The sequence below is a fragment of the Chlamydotis macqueenii genome, chromosome 21 (assembly GCF_036417535.1).
Source record: "Chlamydotis macqueenii isolate bChlMac1 chromosome 21, bChlMac1.mat, whole genome shotgun sequence".
NCBI classification, from domain to species: Eukaryota; Metazoa; Chordata; class Aves; order Otidiformes; family Otididae; genus Chlamydotis; species Chlamydotis macqueenii.
This window is the reverse complement of record NC_141576.1, coordinates 7,380,040-7,405,290: the sequence shown is the minus strand read 5'-3', so window position 1 is coordinate 7,405,290 and position 25,251 is coordinate 7,380,040. Positions and strand designations below refer to the sequence as shown.

At 45.4% G+C, this 25,251-nt stretch overlaps 3 protein-coding genes across 3 annotated transcripts in view; 1 reads left to right on the top strand and 2 right to left on the bottom strand.

Annotated features, from left to right (window-relative positions):
- The window catches only part of TMCO4 (transmembrane and coiled-coil domains 4), a 36,032-nt gene extending 33,254 nt beyond the window's left edge, over window positions 1-2,778 (bottom strand). Inside the window, exons 1-2 of the mRNA XM_010123386.2 lie at window positions 2,598-2,778; window positions 2,069-2,243 (exon numbers count right to left, since the gene is read on the bottom strand). Coding sequence (XP_010121688.2) covers window positions 2,069-2,243; window positions 2,598-2,776 — 354 coding nt within the window. The 5' untranslated portion in view covers window positions 2,777-2,778. The remainder of the gene's footprint in view (window positions 1-2,068; window positions 2,244-2,597) is intronic.
- An 8,488-nt stretch (window positions 2,779-11,266) lies between these two features.
- On the bottom strand, window positions 11,267-12,202 carry RNF186 (ring finger protein 186). The gene has a single exon (XM_010125106.2). The coding sequence runs from the start codon at window positions 12,185-12,187 to the stop codon at window positions 11,267-11,269; it is 921 nt and encodes a 306-aa protein (XP_010123408.2). The 5' UTR covers window positions 12,188-12,202.
- A 3,715-nt stretch (window positions 12,203-15,917) lies between these two features.
- OTUD3 (OTU deubiquitinase 3) lies at window positions 15,918-24,151 on the top strand. The gene is made up of 8 exons (XM_086764284.1): window positions 15,918-16,090; window positions 16,796-16,944; window positions 17,719-17,831; window positions 20,932-21,054; window positions 21,755-21,880; window positions 22,485-22,581; window positions 22,863-23,044; window positions 23,388-24,151. Exons 1-8 carry the CDS (start codon window positions 15,918-15,920, stop codon window positions 23,562-23,564), a joined length of 1,140 nt encoding a protein of 379 aa, XP_086620410.1. The 3' UTR covers window positions 23,565-24,151.
- Window positions 24,152-25,251: the final 1,100 nt, after the last annotated feature.

Genomic DNA, 25,251 nt, shown 5'->3' with positions numbered 1-25,251 from the left:
TTCACCTCTTTTTGTTGCACTGTCTTCTCCCACCGCACCCACAGCCTGTGTGTAATGACTGTTGTCCCTAATTTGCCTGTGTGAGTCATCTGCAATGAATGCAAAGATAAAAATCCATAATCCTCAAATTTTCATTGAATCAATGCTGAGCTCACCTCTCGTCTCCTGACCTCATGTATCATCCCTTCAGCGCCGCTGAGATGGAGGGCATTAAAAAATGCAGGCATTAGCGCGGACAGGACAATGCCACTGAACGCACTGAGCAATTAAAGCGTGTACTCGTTAAATAAACAGTAAATCTTGCGTCAGTAGCAGCTGAATACAAAGAAGCAAGAGCACCAAATCAACATAGCAACATATCAACCACAGCAACATATCAAGAATTCACAAAGCTTTGTCCTGTAGCTTGTTTATTTTCAGATAAGAAGGAAAAAGCTGATCTCAGCTTGATACACTGAAGTTTCTCACACGCCAGTATGCTTTCCCAAAAACACCTTGCAAGCCTTTGCTGCCTTGCCCTACAAAAGTCTTTAATTCTATCTTTCCTTTGATAAAATCAATCACCTTGCCCATACACAGGGCTGCAATAAGGTATTGAGGTTGTGGCACTAGACTGATAGCTATTTCTGATCTTTGCTTTCAACTAATCAAAGAATTGTTATCTACAGCTTCTGTATTCCGCCTGATTCCAGATGATAAGTGCCTCAGTTCTCTGGCTCAGAGCAAAACACCGCATGCTCCCACTGATCCAGAGCCACTTTTGTAAAAGCACGAGGAGTCCTTATGCAGAATAAGCTTGGAGCAAGCACAAGCTAAATTTCATGAAATTCACCCTTAATAAAACTCACCAGCAACGCAGGAAAACTTGCCTAATTCTAGAGAATCCATCCTGAAGCAGGGAAACAACCTGGGAAATACCAAGCCTTCTAAATGCAAAAAGAACTGAGTGTGGATTTATTGATTTTGAGCAAACAACATAAAAATAGCTGCTCTCATTTCAGAAGATCTGGCCTAACTTGTTTATCAAGCTTCAGATTCTCTGTCGCTGTACTCATACTGTTACAGGACTTTGGCCATTTTAACATTCGGATGTTTGGAGCAGATCCTCCGAGGCTTTTTATGGACTGACTCAGAGACACGAAAGATGGCTGAGATAATGAGAGCTGGTAGTGATAACCAAGAAAGTTCACTCCTATCACATCTTTACTTACGCAGCCTTGCTGTCACATCTGCTGTTCTCCTGGGCCACTGCTGAATGTGAGTTTGTGATAACTACTGATACCAGAGCACTGTCTGCACACAGGATGCCTCGCTATTTCCTTGTGTGCAGCGTACAGCAAAGGGCGCGAGGTGACAGCGGCCACGTTACGCCTGGCATTATCAGCAGCCTACCATGCTCTTCGGCCTGCACGGCATAACGTGAGGCTGGATGAGGCGATATCTTCCCCAGCTGAGACTCCGCAGCAATGATGAACGCCACCAAAATGCTTCGCCTCTTTTATCTTTACGTCATTAGAACATTACAGAGTAGTCCCAGTCTCACTAATACTTTCTCAGTGAAAGAAAATAAAGTCACAGTAACTTATTTCCTTCTGACCAACTCTGACTCTGGAAAAAAAGACTCTGGGAATTGCGCTATTTGGAGCATGTATGTGGAAGTGTATTGTATTACAGGTACAGTGAAGGGGCTTTGAAACAAATTAAAATCATGTCTATCATGTTCAGTGTTTTGCCAAAATCTGTAGAACGCGCATATGAATCAAACCACTGCAATAATACAGTCAAAGTAAAAAGTTTGACAGTTCTCTGTTCTGTAGAGCAAAAGCATCAAAGACACAAAATGTTGTTTCAGCAGACAGTAACCGTGCCTCATGTTCATCGCTTCCATGAACTGTTAATGGATAGAGAGACTGCCAGTCACCCACACAGCTGCTCAGAAACAGATGCATATCAGAAATATTGATTTTACTTCCTTGACTGTACAAACAGAACTTCAGTTGCAGACCGACACGTATGACAGATCTCCTTTGCAAAAGCAAACAAGGGAGAGGGGAGCATATGAACTTACTTGGGTAATGACAACTGGATTATCTTTCAAGACAGGATCCTTCAGCAAAATCTCGGTAAAAGTTTCTGTGCCCTCACCTCCTAAGCCGCTAGCAAATGCTGTCATGGCAGGTAAGACAGCTTCAGGCAGGTCCAGCCATTTCACAAAGCCCTCAATGAATTCCGTCGTGAAGGAGCTGTAAGGCAACAGAAACAGTTAAGGCTTCGTAACAGGGGATTTTTGCAAACTTTGAGTGGTCTCTGCTTTCAAATCTTGATCTGTCACTGTTCACACAAAAATCAAAGCATTGTAAGGAGCTAGACCTTTCTTCAATACATGCTTTGAAGTCTGCACTACTAAGGGATGCAATTTGTGCTGAAGTATAAAAGTCTTAAAGGTGTGAGACAGAAAGTCAATACACCTAATGCCAAAAGGATCTTCCACTCCCCTAACCTCGCAAGACCCCTGCCCTGAGTCTGATCCCAGCTCCATCTGAGCTGTTACCCAAAAGCCACCTCCTTTGCTCACCCCTTGCTACGCCATGCAGTACCTTTGCTCTTTTTCAGGGAACAGCCATGCTAGGGATATCCCACAAAGCGCCGCATAAGCAAATCTTCCCGGTTCACCCAGCTGCTGGCCCACAAGCACACAGGGTTCTTTTTCACCTGCCTCTTCAGCTCTGCTATGCTGTTCTGAAGCCCAACCTTTCCACTTCTCTTCTGCAGCCATTTTTACCTGCAAGTTCAAAGAGGAAAAAGCAGAAGAAAAAAAAAAAAAAACAAACAACGAACGGTTGGAAACCAGGAAGCAAGGAGACAAATTGCCTTTGTTTCCTCACTGTCACACTTGCTGTCGGTGTTAAGTCAAGTCTGTCAAGGTCCACCCTGCAACATGGTGCTGTGACCAAAGAAGACAAGAGGAGACCTTCTGTTCACCAGTTCTGAAAAGCTTTGCGCAAAACGAGCTGACAACACTTCACACAGCAAAAGGAGAAGTCCCCTTCAGTATGCAAAGAGACTGGGCTCCGTTCAGGCATATCATTCATGTTTACCACAAAAATAACATGTAGAATAAAAGCTCTGCACCTGGTGCAGGGACCAGGACAGCTGCCTGGGAAATCATTTGCCTCTCTCATCCTCAACCCAAATTGCTCCTCTGTTCATTTTGCTGACAGCGTTAAGGAAGTTGAGTCCAGCTGCAGCCTCTGAGGAGGAGAACTTTTAACGTGTCCCATGGACATTGCTATGTTTTGCTTGTAATATTCTCTCCTCTATACAACCTGCCACTGCTTTTTCACTAAACGTAAGATCCCTGCGCCACACAGACCGTGAGCTGAGCCAAAATATTATTTTTTCAGAGCACAGACGTGCATGCTTCCAACTGAACAGCTTACAACTGCTCCCCGGGAGCTCCCCCCGTTACACAAGCGGCTAACCGAGATGACTGAAATCAGGCAGACATGACAGCTCATTTCACAGTTCCACGTGGGTAACAATCCGCTCCAAAGCTCGCCTACATCACGTGCAATTTCTACTGACTTCACCAAGATTCAGTTGGTTTCTAAAGGGCTCGAACCACCTATTTTGTTATATACTTCCTATTCAAATGTTCCCTTTCTGCTGAACCCTATAGAAAGGAAAGTGGCTAAATAGGAATTAGGAGCTCAAGACACTACAACTGAATCTCAGAGGACGCAGACACCATTTGCGGGATAGTTTTAGAATCCTAGAAGAAAGAAATGCAGCACAAGAGCAACTCTTTAAAAAGAGATTTTATTATCTCTATGCTGTCTGTCATGGTCTTCCAAGGAAAGCTGTCTCTCATGCCTTCCCACTCAGAAATTTATTCGAGGCAATTCATATTTCTCAAGGCTTGCACTGTTTAACTGCTGATGTATAAAAGCAAGGAAAACTCATCACTCGAGGACCGATGGTTATCATAACTGGCACCTCTCTCCCTGAAGAGCTCAACCCTCCTCCAACACGTACCCCCGATGCCATGGCTTGAGCACACAGGTCTAAGGCATCTCGGTGCATTTCCATGGAAACATCACATTGCAGCGACATGGGAGCACAAAGTCCGCAGGAATAAATGAACTCTGTTATTCTTGTACCGACCACATTACGCTTCCCCGGGGACAGAAGGCACCCGGGATCAATGCCGGCCCCGGCGAGCCCGCTCCGGTACCAACCTCAACACGCAGCAGCATTTACATTTGCTGAATTGCAGCTGTGAAGGTGGTGTGAGACGCGCCTCCATGCCCTCCAGGGCTTTCTTACAAAATCCGGAGGTTGTTTTATTACTTCAGGAGCTCCAAAACCATTTGGACCCCCAAAAGCCATTTCACATCACTTGCTAGACCCTGATCTTCCTAAAACATCCAGACTGATGGACCAATTTGCCCAGAAATAATCTACCACTTAAAGTTTCAAAAACTTTACAAACAAATACTTGCATGTCTGCTCACCTCTGGACACAGATTTATTAGCTTATTACGGGAGACAGCATTGAAGAGAAGATCTCCTTCCCGGCTAGGACAGATTCATTGATTTGTTACACAGGCTCATGTGAAAAGCACAGCAGCTAAAAAGGACCCAGAAACTGTACGACTGTTTAACCTCATTTCCCAATAACATAAAAGATGTGACCAGTTACAGAGTGACACTACAATGGCTTCTTACGTGCAACTTTATTGCCATTATGCAACAAATAATTCACAATGCTGAGCCTCTGGAATACCCAGAGAACATTTTTGAAAGACTTTGCTCTGAAGATGCTCTGATCAGTATGCTCGATTTGCATCCCTCAGCATAGATACCTATTTTATCACAAATATCTAGGAAAAAATGGGCTTGGATTTTCAGACACGCAGCATAAAAAAAAACCTGCAGCATGCAATTTAGTAAAGAGAAGTTGGGCCAAGAAGTTTTGACACTGAATCCAAAATGAAGGAATAGAGAGCTAGAAATATATCCAGAAAGTTTTTTACAGCTTGTGACACTGGAATTCACTTCTCTCTCTCAAACAATGCGATTCAGCATTGCCATAATCTCAACTGTCACTTCAAGGATAAATTTTTTGTCACTTCCAGTGCTCACTTTTCACACAAAGCCCTTTGTTTTCTTGCGAGGTAGTGTATTTTAGTGGCTCCCACAATCCTGTTTGGAAAGTGGAAAGATAATCCTTTCGTGGATCTAAAGCTGCACAATACACACGTGCTCTCTACTGCTGGAAGAAGAGATACAAAGATGCTGGCATCGTGCTCATCCTAAACTACGACAAAAGTGACCAGACCACTGGCACGTTAATCTCAGAGACTCTCAAAAGTTAATGAGGCAGCTCATCAACATCTGAGAAGTAACTGTAGACAATTATTCAGATGGGGCTGGCCAAGAAGTCCCGCACCAAGGCAGACCAGAGGCACGGCCAGACTGTGGTTAAACACTGGACACTGTGACTGCAGGAACTTTTGGGCAGATGAGTTTTCTCAGGGGTGTGAGCGGGGCTCCAGAGCCACACACGTGCTCACAGGCTGGGACCACCACGGCCTTTGCTTTTAATCCGTAGATACGAAGTACGAACGCGGAACGCAATTAATTCAGTCCCAGATAAAATGACGTCCTGCCGCAAAACACGACAGCTGCCACAGAGACGTGTGCTAAATGTGAAACAGAGATCAGGGACCGAGGGGATGGCGACAGGGAAAAGCTAAAAGCTTAAGTAGTTGCAAAAGCAAGCGCGTTTGATCCGGTTAATCCAGACGCTGGTAGCGGCAGCCACTGTGCGGCGATGACGGTGGGCACAGCTGCGGCAGAGGGAAATCACTACCGGGAAAAACGTGACGGAAAGACCTTAGCTGGGAAAGCTGTGAGGACCAACATCCCCACAGCCGCCGATACTGACTGTTACCGCAAGTCCTCGCTGTTTGAAATCTCTCCTGCTGGAATACAGGCGGTTTTTTTTACAGAAAGTAGCACTTTTGACAACTCCTAGCATCAGCATGGCCGCCGCCACAGCCCTTCCCCTCCGCGAGCGGCCTGAGGGGCCCGCCCGCCCCCTCACCCCGCGGAGCTGCGACCCAGCCGCCCCCACCCCTGCCCACCCGGCCCAGCCCGGCCCGGCCCCGACCTCACAGCGGAGCCGCCGCGCTCCCTTCCGCCGCCGCCCGCCCCTTCCTGCCCGGCCCGCCCTGCCCTGCCCTGCCCTTCCCGCCGCCACTACGCAACCTGCGTACGGCAGGCGGGCGGCGCTGGGCTCCCCTACGCCACCGGCGTAGCAAGGCGCGTAGTTTGCGTGAGCGTGGAGTGGAGAGGCGCTGGGCTGAGGTGATGGCGGACGGGTGGGTACCCAGGGGTCGGCTCTTACCCGGCTCCTTCGCGGCATGGTGGTGGCTTCGCCTACACCACGAGATGGGTCTAGCTGCTCTTTCCTCGCTGCTCACCGTTATCTGCACTCTTGGGCTTTGTCAGCCACATTGGTGCCTCACTCAGAGCTTGGGCATACGTGGCTACTAGCTCTTCTGCGCCCTTTAAAGCCCTTCTTCCCCAGTGAGAACTCCTCCCTGCCTGAGGGAGGGCTAGAGAAAGAGCTAGGGACGTGCATCTGGTGAAGCTGCTCTCAGCTTGCTGCCCCAAGACTTCTTTGCCACTTCCATAGAATCATAGAATCATAGAATGGTTTGGGTTGGAAGGAACCTTCAAAGGTCATCCAGTCCAACCCCCTTGCAAGGAGCAGGGACATCCCTCACTAGGTCAGGTTGCTCAGAGCCTCATCCAGCCTGGCCTTGAACGTTTCCAGGGATGGGGCCTCCACCACCTCTCTGGGCAACCTGTTCCAGTGTTCTATAACCCGCATTGTAAAAAATTTTTTCCTAATTTCTAATCTAAATCTATCCCCCTCTATTTTAAAACCATTACTCCTTGTCCTATCGCAACAGGCCCTACTAAACAGCCTTTCCCCATCTTTCTTGTAGGCCCCCTTGAGGTACTGGAAGACCGCTATCAGGTCTCCCCGGAGCCTCCTCTTCCCCAGGCTGAACAGGACAGCTATGAAGGACAGGTTGGTGTCTGAGGAAGATTAGAGCTTCAGTGGTGCCTGGTGCTTCGTGCTGTGTTACCCAGTGGGATCCCAAAGCCACAGGAACAGAAGCTGAAGTGTGTGTATGTGCATATATATATATGCAGGCACTCAGCAGGCACATACCATGTATATGTTGCTTCTGACAGCAGCAGTGCTGCTGGCACAGTCTGCTCAGGAGGCTTTGCTCCATTGTCATGAAATGGCCTTGCAGAAATCCTAAGGCTTTGGAGTTGATACAGCCACTTAAGCATAATGCATTGTATTTTGGGGATTTTAAGAAAAAAAAAAACAATGCTGGGACCCCAACTCCCATGCGTAGAAATTTTTGTGGAATCTGTTTTTTTCAAGGGAAGGAGAACAGTTTTTCTGTATGAGAGTGTTTCATGAAAGTAAAAATCATTTTTGTTTCTTGATAGCTTGAGATAACCAGTTTATACTTAAAAATGTGCTATGTGGGACTTTCTTATAAATACATTTTTAAAAAAAATCCAGGTACCAGTTCTGTTTAAAAGCAGATTTTGATTTGGCCAATTTTCTTGTCGTCGTTGCTTGTTACTAATATCAGACCCCCTCAGGTTTACTCACACGAGTACTGACAGAAGTACTCATGTTACATATAGGTATTTTAAGCATCATCATATAGTTGTTAAACGTGACACTGAAGTTCAGAAGGCAGGTTCTATTGATGCCAGTTTTCCCTGTGACTTAGGTAACTGCACAACACAATGGACAAGTTGCAAATGGTTCACAACAAGCAAGGAATCACCTGGACACCAATCTGTGCTCTCAGACCAAAATCTGCAAATTAGCTTCATGTAAATTTGACAGTTCTGTGTTTGAGGACCTAAAGGTCTCTTTGTACAGAATCTGTGCGATGTGGAAGTGTGAAATGTGTTATTTAGGCCATGTTTATTTGCACGTGTTTATATCTGTGCGATAATGCAGAATAGCTGTTAAAACGGACCAAAACATAAGTTGTGCGGAGTAACAATTAGGAGTGAGTTTTACCAGGTGCTGGAAACTTGGGATCTCATTATATAGTTTAATAGTAATCAAAACCAGCACAATTATGGATAATTTAAAGTTCTGTAGATAAAGTGAGACTTCTACATTTAACAGTAATTTAGAACACCTACACTCAAAATTTTTCAGGCACCTGTCTCGCTCTCTTACATAAGTAACTAGTGACTGTGGTGGGTGATAGTGGTGGTGGTTTTTGATGAGAAGCCTGAAAAGGGACCGGGATAGGGAAAGCTGTGGCTTTGGGAAGGGCCCTGCGGGCAGAGGGGCAGAGTGGGAGCAGAGCATGACAAAAGCATAGGTATATTTTTAAATTAAAACTCGCTTGTATGCACGCATTGTTAAACAAAACAGCGTTGAACTTTCTGGTCCAGTTTATACAGACTATAATCCTTAAATACCGCTGCTGGGGCTTATCATGCTCTTAATGTCTCGATGGGGTTCTGTCTCTGTAAGTCACAGTTCTCAGATGTTTGTGCGGTACAGGTACAGCTGACTACTACTCTCTCTTTCAGGCCAGTGTGTTACTTAATCACTATCCAAAATTGGGAGCCAGCTAGGTAAGGCAAGCAGGGTAAGGTAATTTGGAGCTGAAACTTTCTTGCAAAAAAGACTGGCATGAATTATAACTGTGTACAAGCAAATCCTTTACGTTTTAGAATAAGAATACAGTTTTCTTGACCTCTTCCCCATAAACTTAGTTACTGCCTCAAAGTTTTGCATTGTCATCGAGCCTTACCATGTCCGATGAGAATCAACTGCTGTTATAAAGGTTTTGGGTTGACTCCCACCAGCATCCATGGACTCTGAATCAGCCGATTGTTAGTGGCTCTCAAAGGCTGAAGAAACATTTCAGTTGAACTGCTGAACGGGGGCTTGGAAGGTGCCAATGCAAAGCAGCAGGGGTGGAAACCTGAACTTCCACGGCTGGCGATCTTTATGGATCCATGGGGGTTCTTTCAGAGGGTCAGGCTCTCACTGCTTCCTTCCCACTGGTGCCTTGAAGGAAGCCCTTGTCTGTTGGCCATTTTTTGGTATTGTAGAAATTAGTGTGATAAAATTGAACGCACCCTTTTGGAAGGGCAGGGTGGTATGTAACAAACTGACTTTTCTTGTTCACATTCATTCTCTGATTTCGTTTGTGCACGCCCATGTGCTGACAAGCTCACGTGGGCTGGCCAGGCTCTGTTGTGAGCAATACAGAGGACAAGGGAAGCTGCCTCTGAAGTCTTCATTCTGTTTCTTGACTGATGACAGCAAAACGATACTGGGTGCAACTTACACACCCTCCTGGAGTTGGTGGTGGTGGGTATCTTGCTTGGACCCTTCCCCTCTTGGGCGAAATTCCCCAGGTTTTTTCTTTTTTTTTAATTTGAATTGAGATTATTTTATGGCTCTAGCCCAGTTCATCTTTGTCATCTTATCTTTAGGACACTGTTTCTTCCTTGCTATCTGATCATTTGAATGAGATCAGTGTGCTGTAGCAATTAGCACATGATTTTCCTTTAACACTTCTAGCTTATGTTGATGCGTTCGTGCACGCTATGTGCAGGCCAATGTGAATACATTTTTTACAAACCTTTACAGTACCAGTCAGCCACTTGTGTTGGTGAAGGGAACTCGTCAGGAAAATTGTCCATGAGCTGAAAGACTTGGCAAGAGTTTCTGAAGTTATTTTCAGTCCAGGTGAATATCTGGCCCAGTCTTTTTATTTAGAATAATACGGTTCAATAAAATACTCGGGTTTAAAACTACCTGCCTTTTCCCAATTGAAAAGCTTTTTTTCTGTTTGGATATTAGCAAATGTTACTACAGATGTACTCTGCAATAAGCCAGTTGCTGTCCAAATATATGAGAAAAAAACAAAGCATTTATTTCCCTTGAAGGTTCCTGTTCTCAGGCAGAAAATAGACCTGTTTTTTTCCAAGACTCTAGGAGGATGGCAGCTCCTTCCCCTCTTGGTCTAATCTGTTTTATCTGCTGGTGAGACACTATGTATATTTATATACTGAGCAACTGGAGTACATCAGTTTCCATTCTTATCAAACACAAATATTTACCACAGGCCTGATCCAAGGTCTGCTGAGATCCAGGGTACTCTTAAAAATGTGACTTAACTAGAGCAATCTCCCAATTTTTTTCCAATTTTAGTTTAGTTGTGTTACAGGATATTTTCTTAGCAACTAAGGATTTTTTAAATCAAGGAAAAAAGCCAACACATTACTTTTTTGCTTTACTCACCAAGTCAGTTGTACAGATTCCCTAATGTGCTTTCTCAGCTGTGGTTCCCGTCAGTGAGGCAACTGTGAAATGTTTTGACATTCATTGTCAGCGAGGAATTGAAACACAGAAGTCAATGAGCAATTAACATTACTAAACTTTAATGGACGCATTCCATATAAAAATATCACATGTGGTATAGCATAGCAATGGACAGATTTCTGTTTAGAAAGAGAATTGTGGGCATCTCCAAGGGCAATGTCATGCTTCATGTAAAGAAGGAAAGAACAGAGGCGGGGCAGGTAGCCAGAAAAAGGAGTTCAGGTGAGAGGAACTATTTCTGTGCTAAATAACATGAGGAATTTGGAGTGTCACGAGTTTTTGAGAGCCTTGCCCTTTGCAAGCTGCAGACTCAAGATTAGGAGTATTGATTTTGCTTCTTCCTCTCCAGTTTTGTGTGTAACTTATTTCCCCACATTGTCACAAGAAAAAGTGTACGTGTGTGAAGACAGTGGGAAAACACAACCAGAGCTAGGGATTTTCACAGGACGTCGTCTGTCAGGTGTTTCAGATAATGTTCTGCAGTGCTCATCAGGAGATGACACCAACAAGAACAAAATGACAAAAGCAACGCAACAAAATTCCTGGTCTGGGGTAAAAAATGTGTGGAAAACCTACAATTTTTATCTCTTAAATATCAATGTATAAATATTTTACTATGTTTCCAGTAATTTAGCACCACTGTGCATTGCCGTTGAGCCTTCGTGGGATACCGTAGCCACCTGTTGAATTTATTATGAGAGTGATTGCTTTCAAAGTCCAGTAACTGACTAGCGCGCCTAACACGCGGCTTTGCAGGCAGGACCAGCCAGTTATCTCAGGCAGCGCCCGTTCGTTGTTTCAGGCAATAGCAGTGATGTGGGTCTCCTTGTGGCAGGAGGTGAGCGAGTCCCTGTTACACCTCCAGTAGAATTTCGGAGTGCAGCAAAGCACCATAGACATGACCAACCCCAAAGTAAGCATGAGACAAATTACCCATTTTATCAGCCCAGAGTGTATAAACGGGAGGATGAGGATGGTGAGAATCACCACGAGCAGCAGGAGCAGCACAAGTCTCTGGACAGCCAGTCTGTTGTCTGCTGGAACGTTTTCGTCTCTGTTTAAAGCGTCGTGGCTGGCCTGTGTCCAGCTATTGCTGTCCAGCCCTACGGCGGAGACGTGTACCTCAGGATTTGAATCGGGGTTTTCCAAGTGCTCCATGATGTCTTCTTTATTTTGAAGTGTGCGGATGAGTCCTCCTGACACAGCAGTGGCTTTTCTGCACAGCGGGCAGGTGATTATCCAGGTAGTCTCCTCTTTCCTGAGGATAAGCTTGAGGCAGACTGCGCAGAAGGCATGCTGGCAGTCCAGGAGCTTTGGCACCCTGTAGATGTTGTACTTGTTGAAGCAGACCAGGCAATCCATATCGAGTGATGTTGCGGTTGAACACTGGTGAGTCATTTCAGAACTGCATACTTCAGGAGAGTTTGAGTTCGTTAGCATAACGGCAGGCTCTGAGTTTGGACAGTCTTCTTCTGAAATTGCTGGTTTAAAGGCATCAGGACTGTCTTGCTCTGTGTCTGAAGGTCTCTCCATTTCTTTAACACTTTCTTCAGTGAGTTCCAGCCTCTTCACGTCTGCGGCATTTTCCGTTAGGGCTCCTGCGCTGCTCATTTCTGCAGGACCTTCTGCAGCGGGCGCAGGACTGTCCTTTTCAGCCTGTGGTACTCCAGGAGCTGTCGATCCCTTTTCGTTGTTTAGCTTGCCAGTGGACTTCTCCATGGAGATTAACCTCAGAGCAGTTTGTCTTCCTTTAGCTGAAGGATTTGCTGAGTTTCTGGCTGCTTTTGTGTGTCGCTTTATTCCTGTTGTATGCGTGATTGATTACTGACAGCTTTAAGCGTGTTGTGCTCTTACAATACGATGTTTTTATGAGATGGGGACCTCAGCTAATGATTAACTTTGTGGCCAAGACATTTTACAACGGCTGATAATATCACTGAGCAATTCCAGTCCGGAAGCAGACCCCGTGGCATTAGCAGATTGCAGCTTTATTCACTGTGAGAGCCAGACGCTACCGTTATTACCAACTTAGTGCTTTATTTCCAGTTTCATTGGTCTCTAAACATGGCTTTGCTGGACAGTGACAGATTCAGAGGAATTTATATCGAATATTAACATTGGTGTAGTGAATGCAGTGCTTTGAGTATCACCAATTTTGAGAGCTCTGGGTAGGAATTTTGCTTCTGCTTTACTGGAGCTGTTACCCTACAGCACAAAGTAAAGAATGAGATTGAGATGGTTAACATGGAGTGCTGAATGTCTGGTTATCAACAGCTCTCTTGTCCTAGGAGCATCCATCCCTCTTGGTTTCGGTCATCAGAGGGCTTCAGGGGCAAACTGAAGCATGAATTAGGGTCACATAGGATTTAACAGAAAATTACAAGTAAGGAAAGTAAAAGCAAAGTTAGTGCCTTGGTAGGACTGTCTTTTTTTTTTCTTCATGTTCACAGGACATTTTCATGCACTCAGGAATGCCCTTCTGTTAGGTGGCTTTGTGAATATTCAGCTCTTCTGAAAAATAAATGCCTGAACAAAATCCCTCACTCTCTAATTTCTCTCTGCCTTTTTATTTGAGGCTAAAAAATGCCCTCAAATGATGGTTTCTCAGTAAGAATCCTGTGGAAGGAAGGAAGGTAGAAAAGGAAGGGGCATGCATCCCAGAAAGCTGGACTAGCTCAGCATTTCTGGTAGAAGACTCACAGTACCGAGTCCGTAGCCTCAAGTGCACCTGAATGCTCAAGCTGGCTGTGCTCGCACGTACCAGCCCCTCCCTCCAACAGAGGAGCAGCAGAAAAAACCTGAAACAAGTGCAATTTAGGAGGGCAAGGAGTTCAGGAAGACTCTAATCTCTTGAACTCGCTGATGGGGGGGAAGATAAGGTGAGAAGAGCTTGTTCTTTGCTGAGGAACAGTAGAAGGTTTGTTGTAAGCAAACTTCGTAAAAGTGCCTGGGCGTTCCTGCTGTGTTTCTGCTGACATGGCGTGTGGCAGTGTTAGGTGGACTTTTGGGCAATCCCGATATTTTAGGAGCCTGAAGATCTTTCAGTTGCAGAAGTGGGACTCGTAGATGAAGTGTGAGAACGTCTGGAAGTGGGCTGGTGAACTGCAAGGCTCATTTATGTGTAAAAATAGGAGCATTGCATTTCACGTACCTCTTTATTAGTAAGTTAATGTTGTTAATAAGACAAGATCTGGGAAAGCAGAAGACAGAGCTGCCATTTTTGAAATGCTTCAGACATTTCAAATTTAGCCTGTGGTTCCCGTGTCCAAAATGGAACTGTCTTAAAATTTACAGATTCTTAATCGTTAGAACACTATGAAACTGTCACGCAGATGTTAGGAAGCGGGAACAGACACCAAGAGGCGTAACTATGTTCCTAACTTAAAAAGTTTACAACTAGGTGGGAGGAATCCGTGCCCCCATGTCCGTTTGCTCTGTCTTCTAGCAATGGATGGAGGTGGCTTTTGCGTGCCTGTCAACTGTATGTGCTGGAAACTCCGAGCTGGTTGAGAGGTGCGGTTGTTTTGCTACAGCAGCCAGGACAACTCGCTGGAGGGAAGGGTAAGCGGAGCGCGTTGTGCTTCAGAGAGGTCCTTGTGCTTTGGAGAGGTCCTCGTGCTTCAGAGAGGTCCTCATGCTTCCCCGGGGGGGTGTTTTGCTGCCAGGTGGATCAGGGACCCCAGGAGACAAAGCGTGATCCATCGTGGGGGCTCAGCAGGCCGCAGTCCTGCAGTTCCTGGGCTGTGTTTTTGGCACTGCTGTTCAGGGAGTGCGTGGTCTCTGCCCAGTTTTTCTCAGTCATATTGGTCTAAAAATGTCTGTTTGTTGTCCTCCGTTGATGAAATTTTCCGCCAAGTGTCAAAGGACCTGCCCTAATTCTGACTCAGTTTTGTCCTTGGTATCACGAGTGATGTTCACTGGCTTGCATGCAGGTTGTACTTAACTGAATGGCTAATTACTGTGTCATTAATCATTTGCAGCCAGTTTATATACTCATCCTGTTTTCCTGCTTTTAGTATGTTTGCATAAGAAAATGTTTTTCTATGGAATGCTTCTTAGAAACTTGTTTATGGCAGGAAATGGATATAAACGAGCAGTCGTGTCATTTCAGAGCAGGATCCTCCCTTGCCATAGGGCTTTGAGCACGATAATATTCGAAACATCCGAGAAGATACTGGTGATAGTCCCGTGAGCTGCTTCTTCTGTGCTCAAGCCATGTTTCAGATTGTTGTGACTTAAAAAAATATGTGACTTACTTAAAAATAGTCTTGATGCGAAACCTTTTATTGAATCCCCTGTTACCCGGTGTGCCTGTGAGCAAAGCAGAGAGCTGCTGTGAACAGGTTCAGATTTACAACGCGTCGTCTGTGTGACGAGGAATTTTTTACACTGAGGTTGAAAGGGAGGTTGTTCTTGGCGGTGAATAGAGCTACGGCAGATTGCGCTCAGAAGCAGCCTCATCGCTGGTACTAACAAATGCTGGCTTGACCTGATAAATGGGACGCGAAACGCCTCGCAGGAGAGTCTCACCTGGCGATTTCATCTCGCCTTGTTAGCCTGCGATGTGCTTCTGTGGCACACCCGTAATATTCACGCCAAGGGAGTCGATTCACCCGTTATCCCAGCGTCTGTTCCCAAATTTGGGGTGTTTTCTTAGCGTTCTTCACCAAGCCCTTTGGATGTGCCTTCTGAACAACGGAACTGGACGGAAATTCAGCTGGCACGTGGCAGTTCTGACAGCATCGGGCAGATCCTGCCGCGACACCCACAGAGCAAAGCGGGGCAAGGAAAAACAGAGTAGAGGGACAGAGCGAGTGCACCGACGCGGGCAGCACAGGAGGGTGTTGGTGGTGGGCGACTTCTCCAACTGGTGGCAGTGGGAAGAGCGGCAGAACACACGGACAGCAGGAAATCTTCCCCAAAAGCCCCGCTCCGGCCGGTCACCGTCTTCTTGCCGTGCCCCCTTCTGCAGCCCTCGGCTCCCGGTTTCCCTCGGCGCCCGGGGAACCGGCACACGAAGGTTGAGTGTGTTACACCAATTAACGTTTAGTTAATTTTTGGCCCCTCGGCTCCCCAGCCGCGCTCTCCGGGTGCCGCCCAGGGCCGTCGCTCTCTTCGTTGCAGTTCCGCTCGCGGCCGGGCGGGGGCAGAGCTGCCGCACTGACAACGAGAGCAGCGCCCGGCGCCCACCCGCGGGAGCTCACGGCGCCGAGTGGGGGGGGCAGCGGGGACGGGCACTGCGACAGAGCTCCTGCACAGAGGAGCACAATTAACAGCAGACGCTAATGAGGGGGAGTCTGGCCGCCTCAGTTTCCCTCCTCTCGGAGGAATCCCGCCGGGGCGGGAGGGCAGAGCGGCGGCGCTGTGGCCGCTCTTGCGCCGCTCTCGATGGTGGCGCGGTCACGTGAGACGGGCCCCTCGGCGCAGGCGCAGCGCGCTCCCGCCGGGGATGTCCCGCAAGCAAGCGGCCAAGGCCCGCGCCGCTCCCGGAGCCAGAAAGGCGCGGCGGCCGCGGCAGCCCCCGGCCGGACCGGCTCCGTGCCCCGGCTCGGGCGGCGAGGGGGGCCTCGCCGGGCAGCTCCGGGCCCTCGGCCTCGAGCTGCGGGAGGTGCCGGGCGATGGGTGAGAGCCGCGACGGGTCTCACCGGCGCTTCCCCGGGCCTCCTGTCCCCGGGGGCCGAGGGCTTTCTCCTTCCCCGGATGGTGGGGAGCCTGTGGCCCCAGGGGCTGAGGGGTTTGCCCTCGGGGTGGAGCGAGCCCAGTGCTCCGCAGGGATGAGGGCTTCTCCCCTGTACCCCACAGGGATCAGGGGGCTCTGTGGTTGTGTGCGGCTGTGTCCCCTGGTGCTGACGGCTCCCTTGGCCTGCTGGTCTGAGGGCTCTGCTTGGCCCAGGCCTGATCTTCAGGGAGACTGAGGGCTCTGCTGGCCTGCTGAGCGGTAGGGTGGTCCATAGGTATTGGGAGAAAGCGGCATTAGGCATGTCTCCTGGGAAATTGCCTGGCAGGTCATTGAGTTGTCCTTTATTCCATTATGTTGTTTGTCTCATTGTCAGTTTAAGACAGTTCGGCCCAGCACTACTACAGCTCTTGGCTTGATAACATGTTCACTCAAAACCTTATGTTCCTACCAGCATTTCTACTAATTTTAGCAGCCGTTCAAAGCACAAGGAATAGGTGCCACTTCACATCCTTGTTGAACTTCTTGAGCAGAAAGAGTGCAGCTCTTTTCCTTTCCCACTAACATCATATTCTTTCTGCTGCTTCACCAGTTGTCATATCTGTTAGCTGTGTTGCAAACACACTGACTTGCCGTTTCTCTTTCGGTAGCAATTGTTTGTTCCGGGCCCTGGGTGACCAGCTTGAGGGGCACTCACGGAACCACCTCAGACATCGCCAGGAGACAGTGGATTACATGATAAAGCAGCGGGAGGATTTTGAGCCTTTTGTGGAGGATGACGTGCCTTTTGAGAAACATGGTATGGTCTCCATAGGACACTAATGGAAGGAGTTACTGTGTAATGGGGTTACATCTCATTTGATCACCTTCCTACTAAACCGTTCCTCATCGCAGAGCTGTGTTACGGCTCCTCTCTAGTTTTTAGAAACATTAAGTTTACCTTTCTTTCTGCTATGTTTCTATAGAAAGACAAGCTATTAAACTTGTATTGAATTTGTTTTGGAAATTGTTTAAATTTACGAGAAACTTAGAGAAGGAAAGAAAGACCGAAAAAAAGGCAAGGAGTAAAAATTTGGTGGTTTCAAAAGGAGCTCAGAAAAATTGTCTCACTCTCCTGGAATACTGTTGGGTGTTGAGTGGCTGATTTCTTTGGGTTTCTTTTTCTCCTTGACACTTGTCATAGTGGTAACCCAGGGAAGATCCAAAGCAGAGAGCCGTACAGCCTTTGTTCTAACAGCTTCCAGGATGTACCAAGTACCGCGCAGGCGATGCATGAAAGCGGTTTGGTCATTTAGTATGTGGCACTCTTTCTTCTGAGCTAATGCAGAGCTGACTGCCTTGCATAATCTAAGGGTGTACTGCATTTTTAGGAGGTTTCTGTGTTTATTTAAGACGCATTAACTTCTGTCACTGCCAAATTCTTGCCGCAGCAGTCACTGTTTCACAGTTGGGATTTCCTTTCCAGAGTTTCTTGGGCTTGTGTTGAAATTCTGTTACTCGCTATCCCTCGAGTGCTTTTGGAAGTGTCAGAAACTAGGTTTCCAACTCTTCTGAATGTTTTTTTTTCCCTTAGTTACCAATTTGGCAAAGCCTGGTACCTTTGCTGGCAACGATGCTATTGTGGCCTTTGCAAGGAACAATCAAATGAATGTGGTTATTCATCAACTTAACGCTCCGCTGTGGCAGGTGAGAAACAAAACTTCTGTATTTTAGCCTGTTTTTTAGCTGATGGATACAAATAGTGTTGAAACTTCCTGATCTGTTAAAAGAGAATGGTCAGTAGCCGTAGTTAGCTTGGCGTGGTGTAGAGCTGGGCTTGCTTTTTCAGGAAAGCAAGGAAGAACCTTCAGTTAGGAGGAGAGGAATGAAGGAAAACAAAGAATGCATGAAAGATAAGAGAATGGTGTGTTTTAGTTTGGTTTTAAGCTACTCACTTCATTGATATGTTTCTCTCTCCTGAAGATGAGACTACATATGAGGTGACTTTTCTGATAGGGATTTGAGCCAGGCTTAAGGAAACCTGTACAACAAGGTTCAGGAAGGTGGAAGAGAAGGCACAGCAGGGCAGTCCCTGCAGTGTGTTGGAATGAAGCTGCATCAGTTCTGCATGGGATTTGGAATGAGAAGGTTTCTGACAGCTGGAGAAATGAGGTTCTAGACTGGGCAGAAGAGGGAAGAAGTTTTAAAACATTAAGGTGATGTTTAATCAGCTTCTGGAAAGGACTGCGTGTATGGTTTCCTCTGACAGCAGGCACTGGAGCAAGTGATCCATGATGTCCCTCTGCTCTCTTTTTTGTTGTTTTCCTCTGACAAGTCCACGCTCGATCTCTGCCTGTTCATTGAGCAAGTGAGGACCTGTATTCAGGTCAAGATTGTTTCTGGCCCCGGTTTACAGACAGAACCGATGAAGTATATAGATTAAACAGGACAATAAAGATAAAAGAGCAGATGAAAGCTGTCAATGGTGTCTTAAATACATTTGAAACAGTGTCAGGTGGATTCCTGAACCCAAGCAAGTTTAAACTCTTAAGTTATATGGCAGCCATGAGGCAGTAAGACAGCTAACCTACTTTTTCTTTTTCTCCCCCCTCCTCCCCCCCCAAATCTACCTGACAGTTAAAAAAATGAGTAGAAATACTCAACTGCTTGACCTGAGAGAACGTACAGAGGTAGTGACCCTGCAGGAGAGTTCATGGGGGTGCTGCTCGTGTTTTGTTACTGTTTTGAACACTGGATACTCACCTCAGTGTACTTAACTCTTATTGATATTTCGTGTTTCCTCTTGAAAACCTTAAACTCTTTTTCCCCATTCATTGACCTTTCCAGGGTTGTAAATGCAGAGTTTGCGATGAGGTTTTGTTTTGCCTGAGCGTAGTCATGTTAGTGAAAAGTTCTCTTAGGCTCTTGAGAATGACGAATGTAGAGAGGCTGTTAATAGTTGCATCATAAAGAGTCTCTGACCTGCACAGAGGATACATCAGGACATCAAATAATATAGGGGATCACAACATGGTGACAATGGTAGCAAGTTACTAGACTTGACTGACTCAAGACACCATTTTTCTTAATTTTCTATACACCTACATATTCCCCCCCCTGCTATCTGCTTTGGAGCCCCAGCAAAATTTTAGATTAGATTGCAAAGAGAGCATTTCCAGAGAGATCATCAGCAAGGTGCTTAAAGCACGTGGTCTGAATATCTCAGTTGGTCCCACCTCTAAAGCAGATGGTGAGTTATCCTGTAATTTTAAGAGAACCATTTGTATGCACTGTGGCTAAGCTGGAAAAATGTGAGCAGAAGCATTCGGGACCTCCAGCTGTGGCCTAATCAAAAGCTCTTTGGAGGTGGGCATCTCTGCGTGGACTTTTTAGGGCTTTAAATACCCTTTACCTTTTTAGATAATGACTCTAAATGTAGAGCTTCAAATTAGCTCAGATAGATAGATTATTTTATTAGCTTTTTGATTAACTGCTTGCCTTTTTTTTCAGTGTTTTTGCCTTTTTTTTATCTGCAGCTGTTTTTTACGTACAGTTCCAGTGTATTGTGGAAGGAACATGCAAAAAGGGGCTTCACTGCTGAGTGCTAAATTGGCTAATTTGCAGAATAACATTTCAAGAGCTTTGGGACTCACTAGATGCCTATTTATGCTCTGGCAGAGGAGAAGTGTTGAAAATAAATCTTACTGAGTTCCAACATGTTGAATAAGTTAATAGGATAAAAGGCAGGAGTGAAGTATAATCAAGTGTTGAGTTGGAACTGAAAGGTGAGCAAGTGTAAAAGAGATGAATGGAGAATATCTTGTGAAATCTGAAGTCATTAGCGCAACACACATGGCAGACCAGGTGGAAAGGTGACTTGGTGTATATTCTGTAAGTTCAGATAAGCTGATTCAAAGACGTGAAAGTATTGGGAAATTCCAGAGCCCTAAAGCAAGCATTTCTTGTCATTTGCTTGCTGACGTCTTCTCCAGGAAAGCTGTCAGGTCTTTGAACTCTGGCTTGACAGGTAAGCAACGGACATCTGCAAATGCAGTGTAATTTTCTGCATTCCTGGCAAGAGTTGGAATGCAGTGTAGCTTTTAGCTAATGGTTTGAGACACTGATGATCAGGTCAGGAATTATTCTTGCATCAGACAGATAATACTCAGAGCAGGAATTTTCTATGGAAGCTGCTGTGCTTGGTGCTGACAAAGCAAAGGAACGTTGGGTTGTTAACAGTGCTCCTGAATGGAATTAGTAAATTTTCATGGTTTGGCTGTATTTCTATTAGTCTTTCTTTTTAAAACAAAGCATAGTCACTTCCAATGCTAACTGTTAAAACAGCATCTTGATGAATTTACTCTGGGGGACTGTTTCCACTGTGCTCATAACTTGAACGACCTCTCTTTTTCCTCCTGTTTGAGGGAAGAAGGCATTGTACACTGCATGAGAGCTCTCGCTGAAAATGGGTCTGGGAAGATGACCAGAAAATAATAGCTGCTGTGGAAAGTTTAGAAAATGCTTCTGAGCTTTCCACTGAAATATTTTCTTACCATGTTTTGTTTGTTATGATGTAACTGACCCAACCTTGTGTATCTAGTTTTCAAACATCCTTGAGACAGATGCTCTGTTGTTACTGGAGGCACATCTGGATTATTAGGTCAACTCTTCCTGTTTTAAGATGCTTCAGCAGCTACGTACTTTGCTTCCAATCACAGTGTTTATCATTGCTTCAAATAAATACTTTTAAAATACGATGCTGAATTTGATTCCAAATCCTCATTTGCAATTTATTTATTTCATGTAGATTCGGGGGACGGACAAAAACAATGTGAGGGAACTTCATATTGCGTATCGTTACGGAGAGCACTACGACAGCGTGAGGAGAATCAATGACGACTCTGAAGCTCCAGCGTATCTTCAGATGGAGGTCAGTTATGACAGAGTGACCTGAGCCAGCTGTGGGTGATAAATAAAACAGATGAATGTTACCAGTTGATTTCCTTTCTCATTTGTGTTGAGATTGAGCAAAGAGTTTGGTTCCTGTGTCATGCTGAGGATAGAAAAGCCCCTGAGGTCACTGTAACTAGTGCTGCCTGCTCTCTCGAGACGGCCTGTGAAGTGTTTAAAGAACTGGGCTGAAAATCAGTCCTGAATCTGATGCTGTGATGTGAGCAGTGGATGTCTAGAAACAACCTTATCTGAGTTACATACTCCTGCACCTCAAATGCAAAAACAAAGGGAAGGGAGGAAAGAGCTGGAAATACAACAGCTGGATACAACTGTCCTCTTCGTATCTCACTTTTGCATGTTAAGGAGTAAGCTGTGCTGTCCTTGAGGTTCTCTGCACAGAACTGTATAATGTGTGGTGTTGTAATAAAATTAACACTTCATTAAAAAAGCCAGTGATTGTTTATTGATCTGCATCATCTTGTGGTATGTGAGAGCTCGCTCAGCAGTGTCTCAGTTGTGGGAAACTGCCAGTTACGATGGAAGTTACACAGTTTCCAACATGCTTTGACACAGATGTGCCATAATAAATAAATGACGATGTCAGATTTTTTTTTTTTTTACTGTGTATTAAATAGCTGCATGTTTGTGTGATCTCCTGGGCTTTGCTTTTTTTGCAGATGCTTTGCAAAAATGATTTGAATAAGGAGGAGAAAGTGAAGCCACAGCAGGGTGACTCTGAAGATGAGGTTGAAGTTGAAATGGAAGATGCTGTACAAAAAGTGTGTAATGCGACTGGGTGTTCAGTAAGTATTGAGTAACCTTTTTGTGCTTAATGTTCAGACCTTCTTAATACATGAAAGTTGCCTTGGGAAAAATGGTAAAAAATACTCATCTTGGGTAATTTCAGTACCACAGCCACAAATATGGATGCATTTCATCCTAAACTCAACCCTTAAATGCAGATAAAATATGTGCTCTGTGTGAGCACTTAATAATTTTGAAAGGTTTGTCTTGCAATCTCTCAGAAAATTTACTTTGAAACAAATTCTGTAAAATTTGAAATCCTTTGAGGATGTCTGTAGTTGAACATCCCAAATGATTCTGTGAACCTTAGCCGTTGTCACTGGATAGCCTGTGTGGCTCCTGCAGGTTGCTGCTTGCACTGTGCAGATGCATGCAGCAGGAACGGTCAAGAATGAAACAGTTACGCTGAAACAGCATATTCCTTTTTCCTGATATCTGCAGGATTTTAAGATTTTTCTCCCTCACCTCTTTCTGGAATGGAATACAAGCTGATGGAAAGGTCATAAAAGCAGACAGCAAACCGCTCTCAGTGGTGTAGATGGTAAATAAATATGTCAGTGATTTGAACTCTCTTTGGTGTTTTCTTTCTCCTGTTGTGGACAGGACATTGATTTAGTAAGCCAGATTCTGGAAGTGGAAGACTACAATATAGAATCTGCAATATTTGCCATCCTTCAAGTGAATGAAGTGGAAAAAATCAGTAAGTACACAGAATTTGTCACCTGGTGCTGCAGAAGAGCGCTGCCTGATGTTAGCGTTCACTGTAAGCAGCAGTTCAGTAGGGACAGCAGTGGCTGAAGCTTGCTGTTGGTTGTGCTGCTGCCTCAGCCTTTCTGTGCTCAGGAAGGTTATTAGTGAGGGCAGATTCAATCCAGCCTCCGAAAAAAATCACTTTTCCAGAAAGTCTGGAAGAGGGAAATGGCTGACACTGAGACAGCTTCTGGGCTGAGTGTGTCTGAGGAAAACCTCTGTTGCTGGTAGGTGCTGAGGAGCAGCATGATCTCCAGAACAAAGATCAGAAATTGTGTAGCAGAGCTCTGCGGGAAGAAAACGGAACTGGTTCAAGAACCTTTGGAAATTTGAGCTTGCATCAAGAGGAAATAGAAAACAACAAAGGACAGGCTAGATCCGATGAAGAGAATCGAGCTAGCAGAAACCCAAAGGTATGTGAAGGGTGGTTTGGCAGTGATTTACACATCCTCTAACGATTACAGGAATGCTTAGGATTGCTTAATCAGCAACTGCCTTCTCCTTTGAATTAAAAAGAGTTTCCCCTTACCGGATTTTGTTGCTGCTACAGCTGTGACATCTCTGATGCAGACCTTTATTGGTGACATGTGTCTCTCTTCCCAAAATTACACAAAATAAACTCCAGATAAGTAGTTTGGAATAAATATTGTCTGGTATCTGCTTTGGTACCTGTTTATCTCCTCTCTAGTGTATTATTTTTCCCCAACTGAGCAGAAGATGTGTTTTCAGCTTTGTGTTTTCATCCTTCCCTTTCAGGTATCTAAAAAACAAAAGAAGGAACAGCAGCGGCTAGAGAAGAAGAAGCGGCAGGAAGAAAGGCATCGACAAAAGGTCTTGGGCAGCAAAAGTAACTGTGCAGACAGCAGCAGGAAAGAGACAGACTCAAACAACCATATCACCTTGGTGAAGGCCATGGCAGCTCTAAACATATGACTGACTGTGTTCCGAGTGCTCTGGTGTGCAAAGCAAATAAAACTGATGAAGACAAAACTCCCCTTAAGTAAATTTCCAAGCGCCTGTTATCATAAAAATCCGTTTCTGCAGTGATCTCTAAGCATACATGAACTTCCTGTTTCTTCGGTTGTGGAGCGAGCCATTATTCAATCATTCTGCACCAACCTGTGTGTGAGAAGAGTTGTTTGAACTTTACAAAGAATTAGAGACTTGTTTTTATAATTTTGGAGTTAGATGAAGGTGAGAACGTTTTCTTCACACAGCAGTGTCAGATTTGCTTTGAGATCTCTTGATGTGCTTCAATTATTTTTTTTTCCTTAATTATGCTTGGAGAAGCTTTATTTTGCCTTGCTGTCAGGGGAAGCTTGACAGTTCTCAACTCAGGAACATGTTGGCTTTTTTGAATAGAATCCCAGAGTCTTTTCAAAACCTTAGTGTGTCCGCCAACACTGTATCAAACATGACATTCCTCTTTTCTTTCCCATATAAGAATGCAGTGATCGGTTTTAATCTAACTAGAGCTGCTTGTTGCATTGGGCTGTTTAATACATGAAGGGAAAATGGGATTGCTGCATCTGTGCTTGCTTCTTGCTTTTAAGTGTGAGATCAGCTCATTTGCTAGTTGTTGAGGCCTTTAGAGAAAGGAAAATTCTAATAATACCAGTGGACTCCTGAGACTGCAGAGCAGATTCATCTGATCTGGTGAAGTCTGAGGGAGTAAAATGTGACATGAGCAGGCGTGAGGTTTCTGTTGAGTGTTGTTACTTGGACATCTGGAATCTCCTTTGCCATACTCTGGAGCTTTGGGCTACTCCAGAGCTTTAGTCCGAGCCAGGAAGTTGATAGTTGTTGGTCTCCAACTGGAATTAGTATAGCCAAAGGATCAAGAGTCCCGGGAGCAAGCTTCCAAGTAGCAGTGATCACTGGGAACCCTGCCTACTTCACTCTTCATCAGTCAAGCTTTTTCCAGGGTAGGGGTTTTTCATCTTGAATTCCTCTTTGGTAAGGTCACCACGTACTGTAGAATGTACAGCTTGAATCCTGTGGTGCTTTCCGCTGGGAATTTGAACTGAAGTGTAAAGGACTGCGAGGCCTGGCCCTCGGTGTATGCCTTGCAGTGTTCCAGCTTCACTCAGGTGTTTGGACTTGTGTCAAGCGCTAAGCTTGAAGAAAGCGTATGTGCACTTACACACACACAGTAGATAACAGGAGACACCTCATCAGCCAGGGCAGAGACAAAATAGATTGTTTGAAAGTAAGGAACATTGCTTTAAAAAAGAATTGTATGTGTTCTTTGGCGTTTCCAAATCAGCACAGAAATAGGCCTTTTTTGACTGAACTGCCAAGATCTGAGCTAGTACTTCTTCCTGTGCTCTGCTACTGTTTGTCAAGAGCATTTGAACAATAAAAAGAAAGGAGCGCTGCTTTAAGTGCCGGTGGTGTAGGAGAACAGGCTTTAACCCTGGTGAAGAAGTTCCTTTGCTTCCTGTAATCAGCTTGGTGGAAATAAAAAGTAATACAAAGCGGCTCTGCCGCTTTATGGTGGAACACTGGCAAGTGAAGCAGCATATTTAGCGCTGCTCTTAAGTGCCAGTGGTAGGCATGGGTAACTGCTGGAGAGGGAAGTCCTGGTAGTATTTCATAGGGAGGAAGTGCATGGATGAGC

What these genes read in the sequence shown, in the direction of transcription:
- RNF186 (XM_010125106.2), bottom strand. Translation starts at nt 12,187, where the DNA reads ATGGAGAAGTCCACTGGCAAGCTAAACAACGAAAAGGGATCGACAGCT.
- OTUD3 (XM_086764284.1), top strand. Translation starts at nt 15,918, where the DNA reads ATGTCCCGCAAGCAAGCGGCCAAGGCCCGCGCCGCTCCCGGAGCCAGA. An exon ending in TTAACGCTCCGCTGTGGCAG is followed by an intron (nt 17,832 to 20,931) that starts GTGAGAAACAAA and finishes TATTTCATGTAG; the next exon opens with ATTCGGGGGACGGACAAAAA. An exon ending in GTAATGCGACTGGGTGTTCA is followed by an intron (nt 21,881 to 22,484) that starts GTAAGTATTGAG and finishes TGTTGTGGACAG; the next exon opens with GACATTGATTTAGTAAGCCA.